We start from the raw sequence: 22546 nt of genomic DNA, 5'->3' as shown, positions 1-22546 counted from the left end.
ATAAATGTGTATATTGGCATTATGGTATTGGTCGTTTTATTTTCATTTACTTTTCTACTGATCCCCAACATGGAATTTGCCATTTTCACAGCAACCACATACTGGGTCAATGTTTTCATCGAGTTATCCACCACAACTCCAAGATCATCTTCTTGGTCAGTCACTGCCAGCCAGAAACACGGCCTTAGACAATCCAATTGAGTAGGAGCAGTTTAACTTGCATTATGCCCTAGGACCTAAAGGCCACTGCTAATACTCTAGAAGAAGAAAAAATGGAAGGAAATAAGATACTGGAGTGGTGTAAACATATTTTATTATTACCAAAATTAAGCTTCCACTACTTAGAGAGCTGAGGCTTAAAAAGAATTTCAAATAAATAATAGTTTGAGATCAATGGTTACACTCACAAAGAGGCTCTTAAAGTAAATGTGCACATATTAGGACCCTCTTGCACCCAAACACATCCAAAACATCATAAGAACGTACAGTAGTAGTGCACTGGGAGAAAAGTGTCACTACAGAGGACAGACACTACTCGTTTTTGAGAGACAAGCCTTTAAATGATGACTGCAGTGATAGGAAAGAGGGGAGAAAAATATGTAAGGAAGCTAGCACTTTAGATGCAAGGAGTAGAGGCAAGGGAATGGCAAGTTGTTTCCTTTGTTACCTCATTACCTTTGGCAATAACGGTAGCAATATCAGTAGGACTGCAAACCAGAGATATTCTGCCAAACCCAAAGTTGCAGCTTAATTCCACCCATTTGTAAGCAATCACAAGACTGTTTTTACAGTGATGCCAGAAGGGCAGGAAATCAGAAACTGTTGACTTAAATATAAATGCAGGCTACATGTTTGAGAACCAACATCCAACACTTCTTAAAAGATCACAAACCTAGACACTGATGAGACTACCACGTAGCTACTGTTACTAGTGAAGCTTTCTGAAAACCATATTCCCTTACCCACAAAACGCAAAAAGTATTTATATCTCCCTGGAAGCCCTAATGGGTGCCCAAATATGTTTTTTAAACAGTGTCTTTTTTTTTTTTAAGAGAACAAGTACTATTGCATAGAGTACCCAGAATTAGTCTTAAAGAGCCTTCATTAGATAATTAAAAATCGAACAGTCAACTGCAGAACCACATTATAAATGAACAAGGCAATAATATGTACTACATAGTAATCAGGCTCAACTATGTAAGGAAAGACATTGCAAAGGCGGTTCTTAGGAACAGACTTAACCTCATTCCATTGTCTACATATAATCCTCCCTGCATTTAGAACAGATTATAGCTGGAGAGGTGCTGCCTCCCTCACAATAAAGCAAAAGAGTTTCAAACCTATCTGATAATACTGCTGTGCACTTGGCTGATAATTAAGATTAAATTGAAACAAAACCCTGTTCAAGCAAAACACACATGAAGATGAAATACAAACTTGTTTTACCAGCATATTCCATAATAGTAAATACACTGTAACATTCAACAGGATAAACATAATATCAAAGGGTTCAGAAGTACACAGGACATCATGAATGAGTGATTGAAGTTAATCAGTTTTCAAGGAACGCCACATAGTCAGTTAACCGGGCCAACTGCTGTTCATTAGGAATTGGTGGGACTGCAGCAGGCTCTGAGAAGGCAGAAAACATGGTGAGAATTAGAACTCTAAATGAAAAAAAACACACCCATAACTCTGGATTTATTCTACTGCCTTTAAAGAGAACACAGAGGCTACATTTTTGGAGTGTTATCCATATTCAGTTGGTGGGCAGTACATTTGAATCTATTGAATCTATGATGTTAGGGCAATTTATGGCATTCATGGCCACATGGAGTGAAGCTTTACAAAACCGGGATGTGGAGAAACTACATCTTGTGTCATTACATTGCCATTGTAAATCTGCAAGAGTTTATGCATGAACATTACCTAGAAAGCACACTGTTAGATGCTTTATCTGGAGTTAAACGTCTTATAATTTTCATTGTTACTTCGTCAAGAAGCCATTGCTTGTCCTGAACTACCATCCTTTGCATGTGTATTCCAAAAATACTTGTTGTATTTTTTTTTAACATCTGTCTTGCTAGAACTGTATGTAGCAAATACTTCTATTATTGAAGGAAATATCTTGAACAGGATGGATGGATCCACAAACAGGAGATGGGATAGTTTCCAATTAAGGGTAATGGCTGGGTGGGTTACTGTGCACCCTGGCACAGGGCCAGCTAGGGAGAAGGAGGGAAAGAGTTCTTTGAGCCCTAGGGGGACCCACTCCCATGTGGAGAAATGCTCCAATTTCAAGTCCTTACATTTATTCTTGTGTTGGAATCCACTTAAAATCAGTTCTGGCACATCTTTAGACAGCAGAGACATACAAACAAACGTACCTGATAATGGATGAAATCTGTTAAATGAAGGCTCCTGAGGCCCTGAAACACATATACAAAAAGGATTACATACACAGCATCAACAATAAACTTCTAGGCATCAGTACCCAGTTTTGCTGGGAAACCTTTACAGCTCTCCATTCACAAGTTGCTTACCCCCACCCAGATTTTGCTTGCTCTGCATTGAGAATCCAGGGACCCTGTTTACACATCACGGTGGAAAATTTGGGGTTAATTAACCCACAACTTGCAGGAATGCGCACTGTGTATGAGCCACTTCCAGTTTGCATAAACAACCTCCAAATGTCCTGTTTGTAGGTTGTTAGTGTGATGTCCGGACATGGACACTCTGGTTTGCTTATGGGTTAAACAACCCAGAGTTAACTTACAATTTGTTGTTATATTAACTCTGGGTTGCTTAACCCATAAACTACCCAGGGTGTCCGGGTCTGGATGTCATGCTAACAACCTACGAACAGGGCAAACTGGAAGCGGTTCAAGGCCCAGCAAATCGTGGATTAATTAACACACAATCTGCTACAGTGATGGGCAAACGGACAAGTCATCTCAAATTCTGGCTGAAAAAGAATGTCTGGGCAAACTTTGCCTACATCTCTAAAGCACTAGCATGCATCACACCTGGTATGATCAGAGGATAGTAAAAATCAAATGGATAGTAAAGGATTGTAAAAAAAATCAAACTTGGAAACATTCTAGGCCCTGGGTCACCCCGGCATTTATAAAATTCATTAAACATTGTTCAGAGCTGCTGCCTAAGAATAACAAGGTAGCTTCGAAAAATGCTGCTGATGCTAATATATGGACAAATTTGTTCTGTTATCAGTTGTTGGTGGCTTGTTCATTCCATGTTTCTTCACTTTTAGGCTACAGATAAAAAAAATCAGAGATTCATTCACCTGTCTCCCTTTTATAATTTCAAAATCATTTTAATAAGATAGTGCACCAAATGGCACTGCTTTGTACAAAAGAGCAAGAAGGAATATATATTCACACATTATACCCAAGCATGTTGCCCTCTATATTAAAACAGCAATGCCTTCAAGACAATTATGCCATTATTAAAGACAGATTTAGGAGCATCTTAGACCAGGTGAGGGAAGCGTCACCCCGAGGGACACAGACATCCAGTATTGCCAGAGATGCAGCACGGCTTGGCAGTGCAGTTCTGGTGTGTGTGCACACACATTTCCCCAAAGGCTGCTGTGGCCCTGGAGGAGCAACAGCATCACTTGGAACACTAGGAAGACTGGGTGAGCGCTGGGGACATGAATGCCTCTCCCGCCCCCTGCCAGTTCCTCCCTTTGCTAACTTTGAGAAGAACAGAGGAGCCAATTCCATCTTGGGCTGAGTGAGCAAAGCCATTGGTTATACTCTGTCTACTAAACAGTTTTATTATTTGCTGCTCTTTCAATTCTCCTGTTTGGGTTGGCTTCAGAGATCTCATAAGCGGAAGTTTCAGCAGATTCCGGCTTCCCCCTACGTGCCCAAAAATCTGCTATGAAGGACCTTCTGTTTGCAGAAGCCTCTACTGGATTGCCAACTCTATGACCTGATTTGCATGTAATGACAACCCAGAATATGGACTAAGTATGGGTTGTTACTGAATCGTGGGTTGTCATTATGTGTGAACCCTGCACATGTAATGATGTAACCCTGATTTAACCACGAACAACCCAGAGTTCACAACCCAACAGCAAACCATGGGTTCTCTACCTGGGTTGTTCGTGGTTAGCAGCCCATAGTTAAACCATAGCGCAGGGTTCACACATAATGACAACCCATGATTCAACAACAACCCACAATTCAACAACAACCCACAATTCAACTCATGCTCTGGGTTGTCGTTACATGCAAGCGAGGCCCTAATCTGTGGAAGTGCTACTCTGGATTCAAGCCTATAAATTTTGTGTACTGGCTTATCGCTCTTTAATTTAATTTATTACTGTTAGGTAAAGATTAATAAAAGTTAAGAGTTAGAATGTCTTAGAATTATTAAAATTGTCATACAAAAACCAAAACTACTATGAGAGCCAATCTTGGCTAAAAAGCACAACACAAATAAATGTCACTTATAGAACTACACTGCATCTAAGTCATATGAAGTAGCCACAGGTTCCTTTGCTCTGCAGGGGGTTCACCTCAAGGAAATCCTGCTGCTGTTAAAGAAGTTAAGATAAAAGAGTGCCATTCCGTAAGATCACTCCCATATCCCAAAGGATAAGTCACCAATTTAAAACACATGTACACAAGTCTTGTGAGTAAAAAAAATATTATAATGACTAATAGCTAGCTACAAAGGCACAGCAAACATAATCTAGAGGCATTTTAGTTTGGAGCACACACAATTTTCAACCAATAATAAAAACACATAAGAGGCCCTGCATTCTTGTTCTTTACTCCATTAGTACTGAATACAAGTTTCAGCTCACCAAAAAATAATTCAGAGAACCAATTCCAAGCTACGTGGTATTTCAAAATGGCAACCACATTAAGTTTGACTGTACTTTATTTGATTCAGACATGTCAGTTAAGGTCATTGAAAAGCATGTTCAACTGAGAGTCCACTGCCAAGAATAGAGAAGAGAGGTTAAGGCACATCCTGTTTGCTTCCACTTAAAACCTTCACATTCTAAAATGTCCAAAAAAAATCTGACATTACATTTTATGAGCACCCCCTGCTGTTTTAAAAAAACTGAATGAGGTCTTGGCATACAAATGCTAATTACATTTAAGAAACTTTACACTATAGTCAAGCAACGCAATGTATACCAAAGCCCACCACGAAAAGAAATCCTCGTGGAACAAGAGCTCCACCTACCTGGCTTTTTAGGCAGAACCATGCGAGTTGATAAATCTGCTTGCCATCCCTGATCAAGAACTCCTAGGAACATAATTTACAACAATCAAGGCCACAGAGATCCTTAGATAAGGAAGTAAATCTTACTCCCAGTATTTCCATATCTTCTCTTTAATAGAAGCATTCCTACTTTTATGTAGCCTTTCCTTTTGCTATAAAGTGAGCAACTTTATATCAGTTGCTCACTTTATAGCCAGGACATCAGCCAGGACAGCTAGACTGGTGGGGACGAGGGAGAGGGCCTTCTCTGTGGTGGCCCCCACTCTGTGGAACTCCCTCCCTAGGGAACTCCGTCATGCCCCCTCTTTAATGAGCTTCCGTCGTGCATTAAAAACGTGGTTGTTCAGGCAGGCATTTGGGGTGGGTTAGGGTATTTAAAAAAAAAAAATTATGGTAAAATTTTATTGTTTTAAATTGTTTTATGGTGGGTTGTACATCGCCCAGAGTGGCTGGCTGACCAGTCAGATGGGCGATTAATAAATTTAATAAATAAATAAATAAATAAACTGAAGCTCCTTAACAAATTTAAGCAAAATAGGAGTAGAAACTGAGAGTAGAATCTGTTCAGCAGTCCAACACCTTAAACAGTATATGCTTGACAATTTCATTATCACTTTAGGGTTTCATTTTAATTTGTGTTTCTTCAGAGGCTTTGAAAGCAAAATAAAACTTTTAGTCTGGACTGTCCTTGCTCAATTAAGACAACACAAATTAAACAAAAATTTGTGCCCATGGATACCTCCCTTGGGACCAGCTAGGCTCACTGGCCCTCCTGATTTTAATTTTTAAGAATAGGTTAAACATTTCCTGTAGAAGAACTTCGGAGGCTGGCATGTTGCATAGTGACAGGCTGGCCTTCAGCACTGTATTTAAGAATGCCTCTGGGCCCTGCATGGGCCTCAGAGGCATTCTGAGCAAACGAAAACACTGGGTGGCTGCAGCCCAGCACTTCATTTTGAAGCATCCCCAGAAAAAGAAAGGGAAGCTGGGAGTATGTATCCTCGGGGCTAGGGATTTGGGGGAGCAAGAGGGTGTTTTGCCAGGGGCGTGTGTGTTTTGTCTGTGTTTTTTGTTTTGTGCGTGTGTGTACATTTTGCCTGTGCGTGTTTCTCTGAGCATCACCAGTTTGCCTGGTGTGAAATGGATGATGGAACAGAAAACTGTGGATTCAGAAGAGGGCTTTTTGTATTTTGGAGCTCAGACTCCACCTCTCCCTTGTATTCCGGTCCTTGGCCAAGTTACTTTTCCTTTAGCTTCATCAGTCTGTCTTCTGGAAAATATGTGTTTTGTGACTGGCTATGTTCACCATGTCAGCCATTTTATGAGAGTGCACACAACACTCTCAAAATGTGCTTGCCGGCCCAAGAAGGTTGGGGATCCTTGTACTAGACGAATCATCTTTTTCAGCCTAGGATGCAAAACCAGAAAGTGGTCTAAAGAAGTAACACACTAGAGCAGGGGTAGGCAACCTGGTGCCCTCCAGATGTTTTTAACTACAACTCTGATAAGCCCCAGCCAGCATGGCCAATGGCCAGGTATCAAGGAAGTTGTAGTCCAAAACATCTGGAGGGTACCAGGTTGCCTACCTCTTGCACTAGCAGGAAGGGATGCTAGCATGGCATCAGGCAGAATCATCATGCAGATAAGGGGGAAGACAAGGCATTTGAGGATAACTAGATTTGGGCTACTAGGTATCTACAGTGGATCAATACAAGATTAATCTAGAGTGTCCAACACTCCTTTAGCATCCAGTTTAATAAGTGTGTTTTTTCAGTACCTTTCACTGCTTCCTCTAGAGGAAGTCCAACAAAGGCTGCAAAATCATCTGCACTTATTGAGGTATATGCTTGAGACACCAGTCCAAAAGCTCGCCGCCTGGTTGCATCTATTAGAGATAAATGTAAAAAAATATGGTGAATCAATTATAAGAAAATAGTTTGTATGTTTATGCAATGAAGAAGTCAGATTTCCTAGGGCTTTGAGTGTACAGCAACAGCACTTCCCTGTTCACACACACGTGCACACACACACACACACACACACGCACATATGCACATACGTGTGTGTGTGTGTGTGTGTGAGAGAGAGAGACAGACAGACAGACAGACAGACAGAACTGGCAGCGGAAAACAACCTTCTAAAATATGCTGGTCAGTACTCAACTTTACGAAATCCCTTAACCAGAAGGTTACATAATGACATTGTGGCAGGTCTTTATGGAAAAAGTGGGACTTGAATCTCAATTTGCTAGATCTAAAGACACCTTTTTACCCACAGGTTGTTCCCACAGACATATAGCACATACAAAAAACTTATTTTATTTTAGCCCTTTTTATATTGTAAACATGGCACTGTTATCTTAAAATTAGATTCTCCCTTATATCCACAGGAATCTCACCTCAGAATAAGTAGCGGAATGGAACATTGGTACTTACCGAGAAGCATCCCACAATGGTTAGCTTCCCCTAACGCCCAGGAAAAGCAGAGGCCCACGTGACTTGGTTTTAAACACTCTTATCGGTCCGAAGCTCCTCCTAGCCAGTTCCATCCGTGGCTAAAGCTCAGAAGTTGAGAAAGAAAACATCTCTTTGTATCATAGGTAAGGAAGAACCATGGAGGAACAGATAGTTTGTTAGTAAATATCTAGAAATCAAACTGAGAAAACAATATTTGAGAACCCTTAGGAGAAGCCAAGTGAAGAGACAAGTGGCCGAATTACCTATGTAAATAGACTTGGTGATGTTGCAGGGTGTGGTTGGGATGTCTTCCGCGCACCAACCCAGAAGGAACCTTCTCGGTAAGTACCAGTGTTCCATTCTCCAGGTTGGTGTGAGGAAGGCATCCCACATTAGGACATGCTAAAACCTTTATTTGGGTGGGAAAAATAGAAGGACAAGTCTATTGTACTGCTACTACCTGCTGGAGGACTCTCCCTCCAAAGGAGGCATCCGCTGAGCCGTATGTGTCTATTTTGTAATGCCTTATGAAGGAATTAGGATTTATCCAGGTGGCCGCCTTGCAGATTTCTGCCAGGGGAGCATCGGTACTTAAGGCGGCTGATGTGGCTGCTGCCCTAGTGGAGTGAGCTGTGACTCCTAATGGCCTGAGGAAGCATGAAGCCTCATAGGCTGAAACAATGCATGTTTTTAACCACCTAGCTAAAGTAGATCTGGTAACCTTCTTTCCCATAACAGGGTGAAAGGAAACAAACAGTGAGTCAGATTTTTAAAAGGGGCCTGTCTTTCTTAGGTAAATTTTAATAGCTCTGTAGACATCTGGCTTGTGCCATCCGCATCCTGGCCATGAGAAGAGTTAGGGCAGAAAGAGGGCGGAATAAGCTCCTGCGTCCTATGGAACAGCATGTTGACCTTAGGGATAAAGGTTGGGTCTGTTCAAAGGACGACGGAATCCCTATGGAAGGTGATGAGGCCTTTTCTGATTAAGATGGCGGATAACCCTGAGATACTGCAAGCAGACGTGATGGCAACCAGGAAACAAATTTTTTTGTGACAGAATTTGTAGCGGGATAGATCTAATTGGCCCAAATGGAAGTTTAGTCAATGCAGAAAGTACAACTTGTAGGCTCCAGGAAGGTAACCTATGGACTGTGGGAGGACTCTTGAGTACTGCTCCGCAGAGGAATCTTCTGATGTGAGGATGTGAGCTTAGTGGCTGCCTACCCAGCTTGGAAAAGACCACTGACAGGGTTGACGTTTGTCTGCGCAGGGTGCCCAGTTTCAAACGCATCTGGAGGCCTTCCTGGAGAAAGGCTAGGAGTCCCTTGCCGCCTGCCGCCTATGGATTAAGTTTCTCCCTTTCACTCCATCTGCAGAAGGCATTTCAGGTTGTTTCATAGACTCTTGTGGTGGGGTCCTTGCGGGATGCCATTATGGTGCGTATGACATCCTCAGAATAGCCCAGGGTTAGGTAGATAGACTTTTCAGTGGCTAGTTTGAGCCAATTTGGGTCTGGGTGGAATATTGGACCCTGAGACAACAGCTCTGATTTCTGGGGAAGGAATCATGGACCCTGCACCGCTAGGGTTAGGATCTCAGAGAATCAGGGTGGTTGTGGCCAGAAGGGTGCTACTACAGTCTCTTGTTCCTTTCTGATTTTCTGCAGAATTCTGCCTAACAGGGGGATTAGAGGAAATGTGTTCAGCCTTTCTTTCGGCCAGTTGATGTACAGCACATCTATTCCTTCGGCTCCATAAGAATGGAATCTGGAGAGAAATCTTGGCAGCTTGTGGTTGTGTCTGGATGAAAACAGGTCCAGCGAGAGTGGGCCGAAGCAGCATACGATTTCCTGGAAGACTGCTGGATGTAGGCTCCACTCCCCCGGTTCTATTTGTTGCCAACTTAGATGGTCCTCTGTATGGTTCAGATGTGTTGGGCTGATATGGAAGCTCAGTTCTGCTCGGCCCATAACAGGATGCTCTGGGCCTCCAGGTGGAGGAAGTGGGATTTGGTACCCCCCCCCCCCCAACACATTATGTGGGCTCATGCTGTTGTGTTGTTTGTTCTGACGAGAACGTGAGAATGTAGCAGCTGGCGTGAGAAGGATTTCAGACCCAGGTGGACTGCCCTGACTTCCAGCCAGCTGATGCTGTGGCGTTTTTACTCTGTGTTCCATTTCCCTTTGGCCAGGAAGGAGTTGCAGTGGGCTACCCATCCTTTGAGGCTGGCATCTGTCATCAGTGTGACCTTGTCTGGCTCCTGGAAGGGGCTGCCCGCCTGTAGATTTTGGAGATGTTGCTACCATCTGAGGGAGTCTCCGACGTGCTGAGGCAAGGAACTGATCCCTCTTTGCTATTTGAACTTGGAAGGGCAGTAGGAACCATTGACGGGGGCAAGAGTGCAGTCTGGCCCATGGGAGAATGCCGGGACATGAGATCATCAAATCCAGATGCACTGTGTCCATTAAATTGGTTGTTCTTTGATGATGAATTGCCTTTGAATGGTCCTGAAGCTTGGCTATTCTCTCTGGGGAGAGGAATACAAAGTCCTTGGTGGTGTTGATAAGGGCTCCTAGATGGGGGAGGACCTGGGTAGGTGTTAGGTGGCTCATCTTTCTGTTTATGACAAAGCTATGTCATTCAACAGTTGTCTTGAAGGTCCTGTGACGCTTTGTGACTGGAAATAGACCGGATAAGAAGGTCATCCAAATATGGGTAAATATGCCTGCCTTTTAGCCAGAGGTGAGCTACTAGTGACACCATGACCTTGATGAAGATGCAGGCTGCCAAGGATAGGCCAAATGGCATTGCTTTGTACTGGTAATGACAATTCTGATAGGTGAATATAGTAATTTCCTGTGAAGTGGCAAGATGAAAACATGCAGATATGCCTCTGTGAGGTCTATTGATGTCAAATATTTCATTTTGTGAAGGGCTTCCTTGATGGTTTGGAGTGTCTCCATACTGAATTGTTGGTATCCGACAAACTTGTTCGGGTGTTTGCGGTCCAGTATAGGTCTCCAGCCTTTGCCCTTTTTGGCAACCAGAAAAAAGATGGAATAAATACCTTCGTATTTTTCATGACATGGTACTGGTTCTATCGCTCCTATTTGAAGTAGATGCTGTATTGCAGTAGACATGTGATTCTTGGCAGTGGATTGTGATGTGGGGGATAGGATGAACTGAGCAGGGCATTGTTTCCAAAACTCTATGAGATAACTGCAGAAGATGGTGTCCAGGATCCAGCGATCCTTTGTGGATTGTTCCCATCCTGGGAGGAAATGCTGGAGTCTTCCTCCTACGATGGGCTCCCTGGTGTCAGAACTCTTGTCATCTGTACATGGAAGTCTGGAAAGTAGAAGAGGATTTGGCAGAGGAGTTAGAGGAGCTGGTGTTTCTAGGCTGGAAGAAGGATCTGGACCATGCTGGCTTCAGGAACCTGTAGCTTTTGGATCGAAAGGAGTTCTGGTTAGTGCTCCAGAATGGGCAAACGGATGCATAATACCAGGCAAGGGGTTTTTATCTTCTCACTGAGAGAAGGAAGGCATAACTTTTTTCTTATCCTTAGTCTTTATGAGCACATCTTTTAAGGCTTCCCCCCCCAAAGGTGTGCCCTCGTGAAGGATACAGTGGCAAGATTTCACCTTGAGGGAAGATCAACATTCCAGTGCTTGAGCCAAATGTCTGGCTACATTAGTAGCTGCCATGGAGCGGGCTGAAAACTGGAGCGCATCTTGTGTCGCATCAACCAGGAAAGCAAAAGATTTAGAGAGTTTGATCAGCTCTCTATATAAAGTCGTCTAATCTAATTCCTTATTGTTTATTATGTCTTCCACCCATAAGAAATAAGCTCTTGCAAAATAAGATGATACTGATGATGCCCTTAAGGAGAGTGCTGCAGCTTCATCTGCCTTTTTCAAAGCTGTATCAGATCTCCTTTCCTCATGGTCTTTTAGGGGAAAGACACCATCTTTTGGCATTACAGCGCCTGAGAGCAAGGCTGCCACAGGGGCATCTACTAAGGGGACTTTTAGTTCTTCCATCACCATCACATCATGAGGAAGAATGTAAAAGCTCTGTGCTGTACTAACTCCCTTTTTTCCCTAGAGGGGAGATTTCCACTCCTCCTTCATTAGTTTATTAAGGGAGCAATCCTATGGCCACTAGACAGTGTCATAGGATATGCTTATTTCTGGCAACCGACCTCAGTGCCAGCACTCCGAGGTTGGTTCCCAGAAAACCAGCCTCGCCCCTCATCCATACTGCCTTGGCAGCAGCGTGGAGAAGCCCTCTCCTCTGTGCTTGGAAGAGGAGCGCGGAGCAACTGAAAAGGAGAGTTCTGGGGCGGGGAGAGCAGAGCTGCATGTACAACACATCCAATGTGTCGTACGGCAGCTTCCTCTCCTGGTAGCCCCCGCCCCCCTGCCGCTAGACAGCTGAAAACGGCTGTCTAGCAAAAAATAGCAAGGCATGAGAGGTGCAGAGGGAATCCCGCCCCCCCTCATGCCTCTCCTGACTTGCTTTGGATAGGCAGTCGCCTCCAAGTTCAGAGGCGGCCGCCTTGATAGGATTGCGCCCTAAAGGAATTAGGAAAAGGTACCTCTCTGGTGGTTGGCTTGGGTTCTGGAAACATTGCTGCCCTTCTAGATAATGATTGCGGTTTCTCAGGTCGTGCTGGGTTGCTAACTAGGGAGGCAATTGCTTTGGACAATAAAGGTAAAAAGTCCTCTTTGTTAAAGAATCGATCGGATGAGGAATGCTCCGCAACCTCTATGTCTGACCGTCCACCTTCATCCCCTTCTGAAATGGACTCTTGAAGAGAAACTATGGAGTCACTGTCAGGGTGGGGCTCAGCCAAGGCGGTCTTGGGTCTGTTGGTGCGAACTGTGGCTGTGAAGCGTGGGTCTGGAGAATCATCTCCAGAGCCCGCTGATGAGTGCAGGCTATGGGTAGGACTAGGACGTTTTGATTTTGAAGCCTTATTTTTATTTTTGTTTCCTAAGTGCAGAGGAGGAGAGGAGGAAGAGTAGGAAGTGTGCAAGCTTCTGGTGCATTTCGCAAACCAGCCTGATCTCAAGGTTTGTTTCTCTAATAAGCGGTCAGTCAGATTGCCCAGTACTGCCTTAGTGATCTGGGATATGACTTATTTATCTAATTGAGACATGGGGGGGGGGGGGGGGCTATGTCATTGTTCCCTGACTGAGAGATGTGAGAGGTGGAGGGAGGAGGGGCTTCCCTTTGCAAGTTGGAATTGAAACTGCAACTTTAAAAGGCCGTCTGCTTTGTTTGGTGGGAATCCTCTGCATGGGGGAGAAAAAATGGATTTGATCTCACCCTTGATGTTGCTTCGCTGCTCCACTGCTTCCTCCTCTTGTTCTGAATGGAGAGGGTGACATGCAGGGCCCTGATTCCCTCAGCCTCGATTACTTCTTTTGAGGATGGGATCACACCCCCTTCCTGGCATCTAAAAGACTCAGGGAGGGGCCGGTGATCTCTTATTTGATCCTCTACAGCTGGAAGACTCAGTAGGCAGCAAGAGCAGGAACAAACAAACTGGTGATCTCCCTGATCGTCCTGGCAGAGTCATTGTTTTCTTTTTATTTTCAGGCTTTGCAATGGTTTTCTTTGGAGAGGGTCAAGGAGAGTGACAGGCAAAGCGATACGCAAACAGCAGAGAGAAAGAAGCAAAGGAGAAACTTTTTTTGTTTTTTTTTGTAAGGAAGAATGAAAGAGGAAAAAAGTCAAAGACGTAAGAAGTTTAAGAAATTTTAGAAATAGAGATAAGTGTAGGCTTGAGATAGGAGGAGATGGGAATTAGCTCTGTCCTGGGTGAAAAGAAGGGACGAACTGGCTAGGAGAAGCTTCAGACTGATAGAGTGTTTAAAGGTCAGTCACGTGGGCCCCTGCTTTTCCTGGGCGATAAGGGGAGCTAATCCATTATGAGATGCCTTCCTCACACCAACCTGGAGAAAGTGACGGCAACCAGCAGCACAAAAAGAAAAAGATATTGACTTGCACATACCAAGGTTTGGGGGAATACTGGAAGTGGGAAGCCAGGGACTTCCCAGCACCAGCTGAGTCCCTTTCTTCATGCTGAATAAGGCACAGAACTTGATGCCTCTCTCAATATGGAGAAAGGCAAAATGGACCGGGGGGGGGGGGGGGGAGATGACACAAGTGGAGGGCCTGATGGTGGGCAATGCAGCTCCCCAACACATTCTGGTTCTGCACCCCTGCCCTAGCTGCTCACCCAGCTTCAGAGACATGAGGCAAAACTGTCTAGAAAAGAAGTCTTCTCCTACTGCTAAGCACCTCTTGCTGCTGCTTTTCTGGAACTCGCCCTCCCTCCTTATTCTGTCTGGCAACACATTTCTTTCCTCACCCCATCTTCCCCAGCAGACCCTCCCTCTCAAGCCTGACTCCTAGACCCTGATTTAATGAGGCCACTTTTATTTTACTAACATCCATCCTGGAGTACATGTTGAAACCACAACTTGTACTGTGGGTGCTAACTTCAATTGTGCCCAGAGGTGCTGCAGAGGGTGGTTTTCTGCAGATAGAAGTATCTATGTAAATAAAGCATTCTACATGGCCTAAAGAAAGGACTTGGGTGCTTATTTGCAAATCAGAGGTTCTCTCAGAGGTCTTAAATGGCACATCTAGGTTTGCTGGGTGGTCTTTGGGGAATTCTTGTAAAATATACATATGTCCCCTGGTATATTTGGCTGGAGACTGGGGAAGTGAACACTAGAGAAGGAGAGGAAGGGGGCTGGGTGCATGTTCACAGGATTATTCACATGTCCATTACCTTCCAATCAAACACTTTTTCAGGCTGCTACTAAATTTAATGGAAATCCCATGGGAATTCAGGCAAGGAGTCTTACAGAGAACCATTCTTTTCTTCCTTTGAGGTGGTAAGAAAGGGTTCAGACATGTTTGGCTTGAGGGCATGCTGACAGCAGCCAAAGAAAGTATCTCCAAGGAGAGTTTCACACCTGTTTCTACAGCTGGCTAGTGGTAAGAAACCTAGTAAGGCCATGCCAAGTCCAGAAGTACTGCAAAGGTGGGAAGAGAACAAACCAAGACTGGGCAAAGCAAGCCACCATTTCTCGGCTCATTTGCAAGACTGATCCTGGCTTGTTCAACTAACCATAGATAAAGGAAATCTTGGCATAGGATTACACACAAACACGACCACTGTCATACAAAAGCCAACCCCGAGCAGTGCACTATGCAAAATTGGTATAAGAGACAGCTCACCGGGCACACAAATTACTTCAAACGTACAGCCTACATGAACAGGCAAAAATTTGATCCAAGAGTTTGCAGTCCATAGCTTTTCTCACAGCAACTAGGCATAAGATGAAAGCCCACACTTTGGATTTGCATCCCAAAACGATGACAAGAACACCCATTTTAAATGTTGTGCTTCAGTTTACGACAGGGGTGGGCAATTTGTACAGCACCAGGGGCCATAAAGCATGTTGGATGGCTGCATATGCATGCACACACATAACATGCACAAGCATACACACAGAGAAGCACACGTGTGCATGCTCAACACATGTATACACACCCATGGGCACGTGTGTGCCAACCCAAACAAACACAAAAGACTCCTACTGATGATCAAAGCAATATGAAGTAGTGTCACTGGGATGGGGGAAGGTTAAAGCTGCCCTCCCCCTCACTGCAGTGATGCAGCTGAAGATTGCTGCTGTGGGGAAGGGACTTTAGCCTCCACACCCATCAAGCCTTACTGGGAAAGGCGGTGTGCAGGGATGATTCCCCTTGTGCACCCTTTCTCTCAGCACTCCCAGTTCTGCTGGAAAGCGGGATACACGAGGAGAGTCATCCCTGTGCTCTGTTTCCCAGCAGAATAGGGAAACAGGGCGTCCAGGTATGATTCCTCTGCGTCGCAGTAACTGGGGTAGGAGAATTTGGGGGGCAGGGCACATGCAGCCCATGGGTCACATGCTGTGCAACCCTGTGCAACCAGTGACCTAACCATTTTCTCACTGCAATGTCAGAGTAACTTTACTTCAATGTCAGTACAATGCCATGCTTTTGAGCAACTTCTGTGAAAGCACAGACTTGTCACACCAAGTGAGAATGACTGGAGTGTTAGAAAGATGTTTGTACCTCTAAGTGCTTCCATGATTGGCTGAATAGACTCAGACCACTGATGTGCACTAATTGTTGTATAAATTCCAGGGAAATCTCTTTGCCAGATTCTCTGCCCTACTGACCAAATTGCACCAAGTTCAGGATTTGCCTGCAAAGGAAAAAATGAATCAGAACAAAACAATTTTTTTGTAAGACACAACCCCTATGCCCTCTCCTACTAAAAAGTATGTTTTCAGTTATGTAGAACACTTTGTTTCTTCCTGTATAAATCTGCCTGCCATGCTCAGTGGGGAGATCCTTCATGTCCCTTTACCATCATAAGTAAGACTGGTGGAAACAAGGGATTTCCACCAGTCTTACAGCATTTTCTACTGTAGCGCCCAGGATGTGGAATTGCTTGCCCTTGGCAAGGCAGTTCCTCTGACTGTTTCCAGTCTCCCCCTGTGAAGACTTTTGTTGTTGTTTTGCCATATCTTTCATATGATTTTTCTTTGCTTCTAGAAATTGTTTTGTTGTTTGCCATTGTTTGTTTTGTTTTTGTTATTTAATTATATATTTATTGTTAGTCACCTTGAGTGCTTCTTGACGTGGTGGAAAGGTAGGATAAAAATAAGCATGTGCTTAACAAGTGGGGAACCTTATAAATTTGAAATGAAAATTGTTTTTATATTATGAAGCAGTTATGCACACATTTTTATGTCCCTGCAATATTAAATCAATGCAGATAAGCTATTAGAAATACCTATTCTAGCATGTATCACTGACTGTTTATTTATTTATTAAATTTATTAATCGCCCATCTGGCTGGTCACCCAGCCACTCTGTCATTAAATAAACCTGGATTTTTAAATTTACTTATTTACTAGGGCTGAATCTACACATAGCAGTTATACCGTTATCATAACTATTGGTGCCCATTGGCGTCATGTGTCATAAATACAAAGTCATAAAATAGAACAATTCATTAAACATAATGGCAATACCAACCCAAGATAGTAACCCCAATAGCAGCCGAATCTCCGATAAGCACCAGCAAAAGTTTTTAAATAGGGACGTTCTGAGCTACTGCTTTTGGGAAACACAAATTTCAATTATGACATCACCCCTTTTTACAGCACCGAAAAGTACTTACAGACTTAATAGCAGGAGGGACTCTTTTCCATAGATACCGTGCATTATTCCTAATATAAATGAAGCAATAAGTTAGAATATTTTAGAAAAGGACATCAACTAAACAATATTTACAGCTAGAAGCTTATTAAAAGAGAAAACGTCAGGTTAAAACAAGCAAGATCCATCCTCCTTAGAACATAACACTTTTATACAAGGTGCAGATAACATTTTAAGCAGCAGAAACATACAGGTTTTATGCCAAAAAGTTTATTTTTTATCTATCATGTTTTGTCATCAATTAACTTTCTTTAAGTACTGATACATTTGTACTAAATTCTAGAAAAACTTCTAGCATGTAAAAATTAGCTTCCATAACCTAGTACAAGGCATCAAATATTTATTTTGTGCAGTTCATTCTTGCTATGCACTGTAATCAGTGCATGGCCTAATCTATATTGTCTCGTACATGGCAGTAAAGCCTTCAGTACCAACTGGCTGAGCTGGTGTGGCAGCACAGGATGTTCCATTGCTCAGCGATTTATATGACATGCGGTCCAACTTCTGTGAGGGAAAGTTATCAGTTTAACTGGGATTTAAACCTCACACATGGAACAGCTGAGGACTAGGAAAAATAGAGAAATGAAGAGGGGTGCCCAGTGGCAAGGAGGGTGCAGACAGAATGCAGTGTAAGGAATGGACTGTGTAAGGCAACATGAAGGAAGGGTAAGTAGAGCATGAGGCCTAAAAAAAGGCACAGGAGACATGAAGCTGAAGAAAGAAGGAGTCAGAGGGCAAAAATTACATGCCGGATCTAGAGACAAATGGAGCTGTGCACAATCAGCAGAAGCAAGAGAGGTTTAGCACCTGGGGAATGCACTTGACAGGGTTGCTAGGTCTACTCTAAAGCTATTGAAAGGGGAATTCTGCCAGTTGTGGATTCTTACTATCTATGTAATATAGCAACGGGGCAATGAGGGTGAAAAAACAGGCTGGGTTCAGACATTACAACAACCCATTTTCAAGGTTGAGGATGCGTTGTTGTGTTTTGTGAACTCAGCCACGCTGAAGAGAACCCAGTTTGTTATTGGTTGTGAACTGTGGGCTGTTCGTGGTTAATAAACCACGGTTTGTTAGGGTGGCTGGGTTCACACAATGCAACAACAGATGGTTCAATGAAACCCATGGTTCAACTCATATTCAACTTTGAGTGTGGGTTGTCATGTTGTGGGAACCCAAGCATTGATTTGAGCTTACCACATAATTCCTTTACCTACCTGCAAGCTTCTAATGAAGTATGCTGCTTCAGAAAAGGAGAACATGCTTGCTTTGTAGACGCATACCCTACTCCCTGAAATAATTTTGCCCATTAATAAGTATGTGAATTGCCCAATGAACGTGAAATACTTCAAAATCCTATTGATTTCAATGGTAAAGAGTTAAACTATGTGCAACTTGCCCACTGAAAATCAATGGAACTAGGAAGTGCATTGCAAGCTGCATCGTAGTCTGCGATATATATCGATAAGGAGTATCAAGAAGGAATGTCCTTTATATGCCTGTACTGTAGACGCTTAGAAACTTCAAAACATTACCAGTATTATATGACAATACTGCAGTTCTTTACTTCAGAGGGAGGGCTGCAGTATACTGTTCCTTCTTTTCAGATATTAGAGTGACACTTGTGCTGCTGCTTTCCTAAATTGCTTGCGGAGGACATCTCTTCTTAAGTCCAAGTATAAGAGTGTATATAAAAAAAGAACCCTTACTTACATGTCATTATGTAAAAGATACAAAGCTAGGAGCTGGGCATAAACAGGTGGTGTTGCTATTCCTCCAGGAGCCTTTAAAAAAATCCAAAGTGATTTATTTAAGACTGCATCTCATACGCAGTGAATACAAAAAGCTTTTTCTAGCTCCCCCACCCTTAGTTCACAGGGTGACAAAGTAATCATAGAATCATAGAATAGTAGGGATGGAAGGAGCCTATAAGACCGTCGAGTCCAACCCCCTGCTCAGTGCAGGAATCTAAGTCAGAGCATCCCTGACAGATGGCTGTCCAGCCTCATCTTGAATGCCTCCGGTGTGGGAGAGCCCACCACCTCCCTAGGTCATTGGTTCCATTGTCGTATTGCTCTAACAGTCAGGAAGTTTTTCCTGATGTTCAGCCGGAATCTGGCTCAAACCCACAAACAAGTTTGAGAGCCCAGACATGTTTCAAGGCAGCCATCAGTCAACTTGGAGAGATATTCAGCAGAAGGAACACTGAAAGCATAGGGCTGAAAAAACAAACCCAAAGGTAGATACAATTCTGAAAACAGAACACAGGAATATGAGCCATTTTGGCAGTTTCCTCTGTGCATCCTTACAAAACCAATTATGATGCCCTCTCTACCTTAAACTGTTGGATACTCCAAGTAGGCAATACTGGAACAGTGCAAGCAGTTATTTGTGATGTTATAAATGGCATAACTGTAACCAGATTAAACCCCACTCAAGAGATAACAGAGAAATTATTTCATAGGAAGAACAGTATGGTCCAAAGAAACTATTCTCAGAAACTTTTCCTAGTACTACAGCATTTCGTTTTGTTTAATCCAGGTAGCTGTACCTGTATTTAGATCAGCCTTCGCCAACTGGGGTCGCTCCAGATCTTTTGGAGTACAACACCCACACCGGCATGGACAATGGTCGGGGATGATGGGAGTTGCAGTCCAAAAGTGTCCAGGTTTGGGGAAGCCTGATTTAGAATCACAGATTATGGGAGGCTATCAAGGACACATGAGATTATTGTACATCTATTACTTTTCTGCACCACCGAACAGTCAAATCTCTCTGACCAGTCCACAACATTTCTTTTAACAATTTATTCCAAAAATTTAATGTACAAAGTAACTTTATAATCTTTGTTCTGTGCTCACAGCAAGCTCACGTTGCTCAGATTTGGCGGGAACTCGTTGCTCGTGGCTTGGACCTCGTCGTCTCACCAAGACGTTTAACCTGTGAAACGCCAGGCTGCACGTCTGAATACACGACCGAACATTTCATTAAAAAAAGGCAAACCCCTTCGCGTAAGGCCAGAGACGCCAGGGAGAAAGCTGGCCAGAGCCATTCTCCCTGTCGCGCTAGGCTTACAAGCTCGCGGGGGCATTCGGCCGACGGAGAAGCACTCCGCCGCGGGAGCTCCCCCGCAGCCTGAAGCGGCGCAGCCACGCACCCGCCGGCCACAGCAGCGGGGGCTGCAGCCCAGGCGCCTCGGGGTTCGCGGTCCAGCTTCCTCTCAAGCAGGCACTGGAGCGGTGTCGGGGGATTACGAGCGGCTCCTACCGCCTAGGTCGACGGCGGCGCCTCCCGAGGGCCGAGACCCTCCCCGTCTTGCCGCCTTCGCGCCACGGGCTGGCACGACAGCAACGGAAGGGAGACCCCGAAGAGGAGCGCCGCGTGGAGGCGCCTCCGTGCGCGCGTGGGGGAAGGACGGCGGTCCTGTCAGGCCGGCCAGGGGCTCTTATGAGGACACCCTCGCCCCGCCGCCGCCGCCGCCGCGCTCCCCACGGCCCGCCCGCCGCCGGCCCCCAAGCCGCCTGTACCTCCAGCTCCTGAGTCTCGCACTGCTCCAGCAGCTTCCGGTAGCTGAAGGCGCCGCTCGCCGCCGCCATCACCGCCACTGGCATCTTCGCGCCCGCGCCCGCTTCAACTCACCTCCTGGCAGGCGCTGCCCAAACAAGCGGGGAGATGGGAGCTTCCTGGAGACGGGCGAGCGCGCTCTTTCCCGCGGCTTCCTCTTCCGGCCCAGGAGGCCGACGTCACTCCTGCGCCCTTGTCAGGCTCTGGGCGCCGGGACCCGACTGCGCTGGGCGGGGCTCGGACGAACGCTACGGCCCGCCGAGCCGGACGTACGGGGCAGAGTCCGAGTTCCGGGTTCAGTCGCTTCCTCCGCCGCCCGCGGCGGAAGTGGGCCCGGCCCGCCGAACTCGGCCGTGGCTGTGATCAGTGCGCAGGCGCCGCCCAGCCCCCGCCGCCCCCAAACCCAAAAGGCAGCGGCGGAGGAAGGCGCTTCTGCCCTTTCTAACTCGGATCTTAATTCATGTGGAAAATGCCTCCCCCCTTTTTCTTTTTAAGCAGTTTAAAGGGCTGGATGTGGCTGATCTCGTCCGAGTTCGGAAGCTAAGCAGGGTCAGCCCTGGCTAGGCCTTGGATGGGAGACCGCCTGGGAACCAGGCTTCCTGCATGGAGCAGGTTGGACTCGATGGCCTTGTGGGACCCTTCCAACCCCATGCTCTGTGATTCTAAGTCGAGTGGAAATACAGCCCTTTATACCCATATTGCAGCAGGAGGGTGTATGCTGGAGAGGGAGAGGCTGTGACTGAGAGAGTCCGCTTATTAATATTGGGGATCAGCCTGAAACTGAGGAAGTAGCATACACAATCCTACAGTGCTGTCCATTGCTGTTATTAATGCCGTGGAGGTAGGGGGTTAGCTGATGCTGAGTTAGCTGAAGCCACAGGCCGCTATTATTATTTCCCTATTGCGGTTGGTTGCTTGGTTAGTTGGGGGTCCCAAGCAGCCTATATCATGATCTCAGTTTTATCAGACTGATAAATAATTACAGCTCTCTGATAAAAAGAACCTACTCTATCTTTACTGGTAAAATGCAACAGTATAGATCAACATTACAGCAGGTAATGGTTTTGTAAACCAGTATGACTGGTTTACAAAAGCCCTGCCATGTAAACTAAAGTAAACAATGCAAGTTAGAGGTGGGATTAAGACTTATTTGGATTTCTAGCCAGACATCCTTTATCCAAAAAAACCCCCTCCAGTTTTCACTAAAGGGCAATATATTTAAATTGCCCTCTCACATCATCTCCCAGCCCAAAGCAGATGCCTCCTGCTCATGGTGGTAGCTGGTGGGGCACTGGTGGGGCAGAGGTAGTCACTAGACATGGAGCTGTCTTTTGAATTCCCAGCAGCCCATATCACAGGAAGGGGGAACTGATGCACATTAGTTTTAAGATCATAAGCACAAAGTTTGTGAGGAGGGGCGAATTCACGCAGCCACACAAAAGTGCTCTTTTTGGACCCACATTCTCCTGTTTCAGACAATTGGGTGACTTTAAGATCATGAGTGTAAAACAGTGGGGAGGAATCAACACTAAATCACCATCACCACTACCATCATGATCCATTGCAAAAGGGGACATAGAGAGCATGCCTGCAAAGCTGAGTATGTGTGTGTGGGATAATAGAGGTTTGGGGATGTATTTAACAAATAAAATTGCCAAAACATTGGAGGCTGGGGTTTTTAAAAAGTAAAACACATACACACACACCAGCAAAAAAACAAAAGGAGTTTACAAAGACATTAAAATACCCCCCGCCCCCAATCACCAACAAAATATTCAAAAATCTACCTTTCTCTAGTGTGGTCTGGAATCAATGAGCTGGCGTTACACACCCAGCCACCCCATTAACACAGAAGACACACACACACAAAGCCACCCCATTCACACAGAAGAAACACACTACCACAGCCATAGTCTCTTGCCCTGATCCTCCCATCTAGCTTAGAGGAGGACTCGGAAGGGGAAG

At 44.8% G+C, this 22546-nt stretch overlaps 1 protein-coding gene across 4 annotated transcripts; it reads right to left on the bottom strand.

The window, feature by feature from the left end:
• Positions 1 to 1001: 1001 nt before the first annotated feature.
• COPS8 (COP9 signalosome subunit 8) lies at positions 1002 to 20748 on the bottom strand. Of its 4 annotated transcripts, XM_084820223.1 has the most exons (9): positions 20545 to 20748; positions 19879 to 19980; positions 18731 to 18801; positions 16980 to 17028; positions 15863 to 15995; positions 7043 to 7150; positions 5227 to 5289; positions 2388 to 2429; positions 1002 to 1632 (listed from the first exon to the last, which is right to left on the bottom strand). In XM_084820223.1, exons 1-9 carry the CDS (start codon positions 20626 to 20628, stop codon positions 1553 to 1555), a joined length of 732 nt encoding a protein of 243 aa, XP_084676349.1. In that variant the 5' UTR covers positions 20629 to 20748; the 3' UTR covers positions 1002 to 1552. The 4 variants fall into 4 exon arrangements, with proteins under 4 accessions (XP_084676349.1, XP_084676357.1, XP_084676375.1 ...); XM_084820231.1 differs by lacking the exon at positions 19879 to 19980; XM_084820249.1 differs by lacking the exons at positions 1002 to 1632; positions 2388 to 2429; positions 5227 to 5289; positions 7043 to 7150 and adding exons at positions 7763 to 7851; positions 11349 to 11453.
• Positions 20749 to 22546: the final 1798 nt, after the last annotated feature.

This window comes from Heloderma suspectum, chromosome 1, assembly GCF_057233095.1.
Source record: "Heloderma suspectum isolate Gila_16-S chromosome 1, 16-S_ref, whole genome shotgun sequence".
Classification (NCBI taxonomy): domain Eukaryota; kingdom Metazoa; phylum Chordata; class Lepidosauria; order Squamata; family Helodermatidae; genus Heloderma; species Heloderma suspectum.
This window is presented reverse-complemented; position numbering and strand designations above follow the sequence as displayed.